We start from the raw sequence: 8,625 nt of genomic DNA, 5'->3' as shown, positions 1-8,625 counted from the left end.
GTTACATGATTTACACCTCCCTCAACCTGAACCCTACTGGGAGCTCAGCACTAGTTCAGGGGGAGTGTGCAGTAAGGTCTCCCTCTTGTGGTAAAAATCAGTAACGACAGTTTCCCCTTTCTTCACACTTGTTTTAATTTTATTCTCCTGTTTCTGTATTTCCTAAAGAAGCTGTTTCAACTCCCCTGTTTGAAAAGTGATCTAAAATTTGAGTTTATTAATATATATCTTTTATAGATAACTTTATTTTTGACTCCTTCAGGTGGTTGTCTTTGTTTTTTTAAGGATGCTGTGGGGTCACACCTGTCTCATTCTCTATGCAGACGGTGGTGAATTTAGGAAAGAGACCCATGTTTGTTGGACACCTTTTAGACTATGAAGTGTGTGTGCTCACCTGAGCCTGCAGCATGACTGACCTGACATAACAAGATGTCCTCTGCTCACCTTTCATCATATCTGCAGAGAGATCGTAGAGAGAAAATAAAAACACCTGAACTGATCCGACCTGTCTAACTGTGTGAGCTGAGCGTCTCTGTAACTTTCCACTTCACTCAGTAACTTTCCACTGACTCTGTGATGGGTTAAATGTCAGTGTGATAAATGAGTATAGACACGTTTGCATGTTTCAGACCCCAGTGTGTCTGTGTGTGGGTATGCGTGTGTATGTGTGTATGTGTGAATTAGGGTGTGTGTGTATGTTTGTGTGTGTGTCCTGCCTCAGGTGTTCACCCTGCATATTCTCTGGTTTTCCTCCACAGAGGCTGATCTGTGTTACAGTTTATATATTTGAAAAAAGACGTAAAAACACACACGCACACGCAGACACACATCATTTTGTAACTATCTAAACACAATAAACGCCAACATGGAGTCGGGTTCATTTAACCGACTTTGACATGGAGCCAGACTGAAGATATTTTGAACCTCTCCATGATCGAAAGTAGTTAAATTGAGTCTTTGCATAACTGTGAGAAAATATATCCTTATCAAATATTAGATTTGAAAAATAAAAACAACAGGACCCTCTTTGTGCTTTTTCAATCTTTATTGTGTAAAAATGTTTTTCTGCACAGATGATGCAGCAAAGTTTAGAAAATCTCTCTCTATATATCCGTCCCTGACGGAGGGGTCCCTGACGGAGGGGTCCCTGACGGAGGGGTCCCTGACAGACATAGTCCCTGACAGACAGGTCCCTGACAGACATAGTCCCTGACAGACGGGTCCCTGACAGACGGGTCCCTGACAGACGTAGTCCCTGACAGACATAGTCCCTGACAGACGGGTCCCTGACAGATGTAGTCCCTGACTGGGTGTAGTCCCTGACAGACGGGTCCCTGACAGACGGGTCCCTGACAGACATAGTCCCTGACAGACGGGTCCCTGACAGACATAGTCCCTGACAGACGGGTCCCTGACAGACGTAGTCCCTGACAGACATAGTCCCTGACAGACGGGTCCCTGACAGATGTAGTCCCTGACTGGGTGTAGTCCCTGACTGGGTGAACCTGTGTCAGCACGTCTTTAATAGATCATTTCAGACATCTTGATTTATTGGTTGTGTAGCCGAACAGACAGACAGTGTAAAGGTGACTCTGTCATACAAAGGAGTCAGGGATATTTTGGATATTATCCAAGAACACATTTTCCCTCAAATAATACAATGTGGACTTTTGTATCCCACCAAACATCTCCCCTCATTGCCTGAAGGCATGTGTGGACTGTTGGGGGTTCAGAAATACATGAGAGGGTAAAATCACTCGTACAAATATCCACAGCACTTAAAGACTATCTTAAGGGTCGCTTTAAGAGCTTCAGTTACCTTTAAAAAAGTGCTTGTTGGGTTTTTATAAAACTCTAACGTCTGAATTGACATTCCTTATTCCATCGGAATAATTGGAAGATTACTGAACCCTTCACAGGAATCACCATATGTACAAAATATACAACACATTTGTTCCTTCATCAAAACAAACGTAAAGCTGAGAGTATTTTAAATCTTTGCAGGGCTCTAGTTTAATTTCCGCATTGGGCTAAAACAGAAACAGCTGTTTACCTGTCCAGGCTACCTTTTCACTGTGCTCCAAAAGAATTCAAGGTTCATAGAAAACTGAAGAGTATCTTAGCCAACCTGTATCCCTGCTCACAGCCTATACAGAGAAATAGATGAAGATGAAGACCCCCAAAGAGCAGATCACAAACAATCCAATGTTCAGGATCATTCTGGTTCGTGGAGGTTCATGAAGAAGCTCGTCTACCATCCTCTCGTGTTCCTGGACTGTCATTACCTGAACTTTGGATGGTTTCTCTTTAAAACCACAAAACCACTCTAAAGCCTTCACACACCTCCCACTCTCCACCCCACCTCCTCCTCCAAAACAGCCCCCCTCTTCCTCCTCCCCACCACTCACTACCATCTCCTCTCCCTTCTCTACCAAACCAAGAGGCTTCATAGCATTCATGTCTTCTGCAGCTTTCTCTTTTTCCTGCTGTCTCCGTTTCCTTCTCTGCCTCAAACCCCACAGAGTCGTGGTAGCGATTTGTTCTTTGCTGGGCGGCGGAGTGCAAAGACTCACAACCACCGTCACCAAAGCTGACACCCAAAACAAGATGGCTGCCACGTACATGAAGTGAAAATCTTTGATGAAAGATGGCCGCTCATCTGGTTGGTCACAGCGAGGCTCACGGTAAACCAACGCCAAAATTAGACGCACTGATCCCAGAACAAACCCTGCCACCCCGCCCCAAAAGGCGCCTGTTTCATTGCAGCGATGCCACAGGACACTGAGCAAGAAGAGAGCAGCTATGGGTGGCGTCAGGTAATCTATCACTTCCTGGATGTAGTAGAACATTTGGCCTCCCTGCATCTCGATGATGACCGGCACCCAGGCGATGCTGACGACCACTGTGAAAAGCACAAACAACCTGCCGACGATCAGCAGCTCCCTGGACGACACCTGCTTACGTAGCATCTTGTAAATATCCAGCGTGAAGATGGTGCTGGCTGAGTTGAAGATGGAGTCCAAGTCGCTCATCAGAGCTGCTATCATGACAGCCATCATGAGGCCTCGGAGACCGACTGGCATCACAGACATGACGAGCCGAGGGTAAGCCACGTTGCTGCAGCCAGCAGCAGAACCACACACCTCCATACAGTGTTCAGGGCTGATACATGCCAACTCATTGGCAAACAGGATCCTGGAAATCATCCCTGGAATCATCACCATACAAAGTCAGTCATTGAACAAATCCACAGTCAGGATTTCTTTTTGTAAAGCAGCAGACCCACAGCGGGAACATTCCCCAGAGACGAGGGACTTTAGGCGGTACTAAGTGCATTTTCACCGAACAACATCTACATTAAGTCCGCCAAAATGGTCCCAGCTAAAGAGCTAATACTTGCTAAAAAAAAGAGTCTTTCAAGGTGGGACTTGCACTTCTGAATGTTTCTGATTGGTTGCTGACTCGTAGCATTACAGGGTCTCTTTCACATGTCAGCAGACTAATTTACCTAACCTTTAACAAAGGCTTGTGGGAACTATTAAATCCCTTTAAAAGTACCTCCTGGGACTTAAATTCTATGGTGCTTTGAAGGAAACCCAGCGCAAGTTACTGAAAAGTGAATATTTGAAGGATTTACCTGGGATGACAATGACGAACATGGGGAGGATCTTCAGAAAGCCAGCCATGATAGTCGAACCTTTGGCATGGGCTATATTCTTTGCCGCAAGAACCCTCTGGACGATCACCTGATCAGCACACCAGTACCTGGAACACAGAGAGGACAGGTTATACCAAAGACAGGTACAATCCCTCTCACCTGTGCTGTATATGACTCTAATGGCTGTACTGAAAAGTTGCCAATGTTTTGGTGTCTACAGACGTGAGAAGTACCAGATAGAGGCAGGAGTCTGGCCCAGTAAGAAGCCAGGCCAGGGAAGGTCAGGATTCCTCGGGCCTCGCAGGATCTTCAGACTGTCCGGTTTCGGGTAGAGGTGCTGGTGGCACGACTCAGAGTATGTCAGGTTTGGTGACGACAGCAGGATGGCAGAGATGTTTGGAGAAGCCTGCATGTACTTGGTCCAGACCCCTGAAATGAGTTTATTATACAACACACAAATCAAACTTTACATTCCTTGGGAACATTTACATATTCATGAGCATTTAACATGGGTGAACTTAAAGACAGAAACAAGATGAACACCTTCCAGTCCTCCCACTTTGTAGAGGCTGATCCCCGTGAGGCACAGAGCGCCGGTGATCATGAGGATGGCCTGGACCGTGTCCGTGTAGATGACGGCGACCAGACCCCCAGTGACGGTGAGCAGCGCTGTCATGGTGATGAGCAGGATGATTGACAGGTAGAGGTTCCAGCCCAGTGATTCCTGGATGAACAAGGCTCCGGCGTAGAGGTCGACAGACAGCTTGGTGAAGATGTACATGACGAGTGATAACGCAGCAAAATACACCTTCAGCCTCCTCCCACCGTACCGCTTGGCCAGGTACTCAGGCATCGTGTACACACCTGAGTGGATATAAACCGGGATAAAAACCCAGCCTAACAGCTGGAGCAGTAATACAGCGTTTAACTCCCACGCAGCCACGCCCAGCCCGCTGGAAGCTCCTGATCCAGCCAGGCCAATGAAATGTTCACTTCCTATGTTGCTAACGAACAGAGACGCACCGATGGCGGCCCAGTTCATGGAGCGACCAGCGAGGAAGTATCCGCTGACCGTGCTGCGGTTGGCTTTCCGCATGGCAAGGAAACCAATCAGCAGGACCACGACAAAGTATACCGCGACTACAGCGATGTCTGCTGCTTCCATGGTGGCGGCCATGTTTGTTCCACTAAAGTACTAAAAACTGTCACGGTTTATACCTTCTGAGGAAACGACACAAATCCACAGATTAGTAAAACACACAATGCAAACGGTCGTATCTAAACTATAGAGCAGTGACAAAGAGGAAGTCTGACTTCGTTAGGCGTCTGATTGTATTCAAGTATTCTGAGCCATCTGCAAAGTTGACTTCAGCTTCAGGATTCTGAGCAGGTTTTGGTTTGGTGCGTTTGGCAGCGAATCGTCAGAACTTTGGGACCTGCAAAAATACACAAAAACACGAACACAATGAACCTGATATACAAAGTTCAAGCACTTTACCCAACACCATGACAATAATTCATATATTAGCATCAAAGGACACAATCGTGTCCAAAGACTCACAGGTTTAATTCTCTTTGGAAGTATAAAAAAGATGTTCAAGTTCTCTGAAAGATGTCAACTCTCCCATTTGGAATTTAAACTCGATCAGAAACAGGATCCATTCAAAATGACTCAGATTACAGATGGGACTGTGAACAGCTGCTCTCTAATATCCGTCTGTATTTTCCGTTAGTTATTTTCCGTTTTCATGCATTCGTGTTGTTTTTGATCTCATTCTTCATGAACCTGTCGTATGAAATTTGCCGTATGTTTTTTTAAAGCTTCTGTACTTTCTGATTCTATCGATTATTAAAACAACAGACATGCTCCCATCTGGTTCTCGTTTTAGATTTCCCTCTGTTAAGTCTAACAGATACAAACACTCTTTTGTCCCCAGTGCCATTTCCCTCCTTAATTCAGGTCTGGGGAGGGGGGGGGGGCTGCCCTTTTACTGTTTTTACTGCCCTCCGGGGACAAGTCAAGTTGAAATTGAGTTGAGTACACATCCAACATCTCTCCATCCTTACATTAGCAGTGCTATCACTATCCATGAGTATAGAGTGTATGAAGGCCGTGATATCAGTGTTCTCCTTCACTTCTTTTCTGTGCTCAGGTAGCAGGAAATGTTTCTCCGGTTCTAACTCAACCACAGCGTCGGGGGCTGTTTCTCTTGATCAAACGTGTCGTGTTGTTAGCAGAGTCAATATTGGTTGAAAATGTTTAACACGAGTCTAACCCGTCTGAATGGGGATGCTGGGTAAACAGAGCTTTGGCAGTTATCTGAACTAAACGATGCCTTCAGGTGATCCTCGGACACTTTAGGGTTCTGGCTTCTGAAGCCTCTTGACAGATTTCTGTGTTCACTAAAGTTTACAGCCAACACATTTGACTGAAGTCTCAACTTCTGAGTTCATAAAAACGTTTTGACCATTAATCAAAGTTTGACCGCCTTCTTTCTGGCTCACACGACATTTAGACATTTTTAGAACACAAACCAACATTTTCTGGGACTCAAACCTTATTTAATATTGTCAGCTGTAGTGTGAACACTGTCAGGTCTAGTGTGAACACTGTCAGGTAAATGGACTTGAGCTTATATAGAGCTTTTCTAGTCTTCTGACTACTCAAAATGCTTTTATACCACATGTCACACCTACACATTTGCACACTGATGGTGGTGGTTGCTATGTAGTATCATCCATCAGAGGTAACTAATCCCATTCATGCACCACCACTGAGGTGGGAGGAGTGATTCAGGGTTGGGTGTCTTGCCCAGGGATGTATTGAACCCTTGACCTTCTGGTTGACAGGTGATGACTCTACCAACTGAGTCACAGCCGCCCTTTCAGGTCTAGTGTGAACACCGTCAGGTGTAGTGTGAACGCCATCAGGTGTAGTGTGTGATGTCATCAGGGTCTGGGCCGGCCCGTGGCATAGGCAGTATAGGCAAATGCTCACATATGAGTGAGGCAGAAAAGATAAGAAGAAATAGAAGGAAAAATGTGTTTAAATATCATTAAATATTATTTATATAATATAATTTTCATGCTTTTATTAAGTAATGATACAAAAGAAGCCATGAAAACACAACTCATTTAAAAAGGCTCTATTTTCTTGTCTCCTGCTTGACGCGGCTCATCACAACACAGCTGCTCGTTACCTGCTCGTTGTGGAGGAGGAGGGCAGGTGACTTATTAGAAGTGAGAGACACTGACCGTACTTAATATCACGTTTATAAATGACCGTGATGTAAAAAACAACAACACAGCCCTCGGGAGCCCAGGGACGAAAAAGAAGAAGAGGAGGAAAAATATGAAAAAGACACAGAGGTAACGTGCTGCACAGATCAATTATCTGTTGTATTTAAGATAGCTTGTTATGATGGATGATAGTAACGTCAGTGTTTCCTAGCTCGAGTTAACATCAGTTATTTCCACTGTACTTTTATTAGGTTAAGATTATTCATGTTAAGAAAATAATCAATGTAAGAAATACACTTCTTCTTTTGTTCTTATGTTGTTTGGGACACAAAACCTACTTTTATATTTATTGACATCTTTGTACTTAGTTATCTTTCACCCTGGTCGATTATAATGTTAATTTTCCACCTCCTGTTGTCATTAATAGTTTTAAGCTCTTGCCTTTAGAGTATTGATGTCTAAGAGCATGAATGCATTTTGTGCTAGAGTTCCTCTCTGAATAGATAGTTGTGCATCCTGTATGTCTGGTTAGGAAAATATTTTGGCTCACATGAAAAACTATGCTGAGGTTTCTGTACTGCTCTGAACAGAAAATGATATTTTGTTTTCACACTATATTATAAAATGCAGATTGTTTAACAAATGCTCATCTTCTCTCTCCAGATGCAATCAAAACATTTAAAACCATCCCCTGCTGTCCCGTCTGTGACCACTTCTGTTATTCGTATTTATTTATAAAAAATATTAGAGTTATTACCATTTTATTCATGTTTATTTATAAGTATTTTTTATTTTAAAATAAATAAATTATGTTAAATATAAAACTGTATGCCAGTTTTCTTTAAGTGGATGAATATAATATATTAGTGGTCAAACTGGCTGCAATTTAAGGGGCAACCGCTAAAATCTTGCCTAGGGCACCAAAATGGTTAGGGCCGGCTCTGATCAGGGTCGCGTGTGATGTCATGTCAAACAACCAAAGAAGGTGTGAGATTATTTAAGGCGGTGCTGTCCAGGTCAGAGCTCACAGGTGATCTGTGTCACTTGAATGTGAACTTGAATGTGTAGTTGTTTAATTGTTAATGATCTCTTTTCATCATTATCGTATTATTTGTTGTCATATGCTTTGGTAATATATCGATACATTCATGCCTATAAAGCTATTTGAATTGAATGAAATAATGAAACTGTTCATAGAGTTCTAATTATTCTTCTGATTTATTCATATTCACACACAAGGAGCAGAAATAAAAAGATAAATCTATAAGTATAACAGTCTCTCATCAGTTTGATGATGAATGATTTCATAAATATAAACGGTGTTTGCTGTACTTAGTGTCGTAAAGCTAAATGTCCCAAACCAACAGGTCACCATATGGAAAGAGAAAAAGACACTTACCTGTTTCCTCCGCTCTCTCTCTCTCTCTGCCCCTCAGGTGAGCTCTCTGTCTGACTGCTGCTCTCTACTGCTCCTCTCTCTTAACTGAGCGTGAGACCCCGCCCATCATCATCATCATCATCAGCTTCTCTCTCTCTCTGTAGTTCTAAAGTCAGGTACAGACGCTCACCTGTTGTACCTGCATACTGGACACGTGGAACAACAGGAAGTCAGAGAACAGAGAACATCTGTCTGTGGATTATGTTATAAAAAGCAGGTAAAAGACCTTACTCATTGTTATGTTAGAAAAAGCAGGTAAAAGACCTTACTCATTGTTATGTTACAAAAA

The 8,625-nt window shown here is 43.4% G+C and overlaps 1 protein-coding gene across 3 annotated transcripts; it reads right to left on the bottom strand.

The window, feature by feature from the left end:
* Positions 1-1,529: 1,529 nt before the first annotated feature.
* LOC132959370 (sodium/myo-inositol cotransporter-like) lies at positions 1,530-8,342 on the bottom strand. 3 transcript variants are annotated; one of them, XM_061032312.1, is made up of 6 exons: positions 8,298-8,342; positions 4,973-5,094; positions 4,202-4,879; positions 3,892-4,087; positions 3,638-3,765; positions 1,530-3,208 (listed from the first exon to the last, which is right to left on the bottom strand). In XM_061032312.1, exons 3-6 carry the CDS (start codon positions 4,833-4,835, stop codon positions 2,148-2,150), a joined length of 2,019 nt encoding a protein of 672 aa, XP_060888295.1. In that variant the 5' UTR covers positions 4,836-4,879; positions 4,973-5,094; positions 8,298-8,342; the 3' UTR covers positions 1,530-2,147. The 3 variants fall into 3 exon arrangements, with proteins under 3 accessions (XP_060888295.1, XP_060888296.1, XP_060888294.1); XM_061032313.1 differs by having other exon boundaries at positions 4,202-4,876; XM_061032311.1 differs by having other exon boundaries at positions 4,202-5,094.
* Between the last annotated feature and the right edge of the window lie 283 nt (positions 8,343-8,625).

This window comes from Labrus mixtus, chromosome 24 (assembly GCF_963584025.1).
Source record: "Labrus mixtus chromosome 24, fLabMix1.1, whole genome shotgun sequence".
Lineage (NCBI taxonomy): Eukaryota > Metazoa > Chordata > Actinopteri > Labriformes > Labridae > Labrus > Labrus mixtus.
Note: the sequence above shows the minus strand (reverse complement) of the source record. Positions and strands in the feature narration are given on the sequence as shown.

Excerpts from the sequence above, each read along its gene's own strand:
- LOC132959370 (XM_061032311.1), bottom strand. The coding sequence starts at position 4,835 with ATGGCCGCCACCATGGAAGCAGCAGACATCGCTGTAGTCGCGGTATAC. Across the intron at positions 3,766-3,891 it reads CAGACTCCTGCCTCTATCTG|GTACTGGTGTGCTGATCAGG; the intron begins GTACTTCTCACG and ends TCTGTGTTCCAG. Across the intron at positions 3,209-3,637 it reads GTTCGTCATTGTCATCCCAG|GGATGATTTCCAGGATCCTG; the intron begins GTAAATCCTTCA and ends TGATGATTCCAG.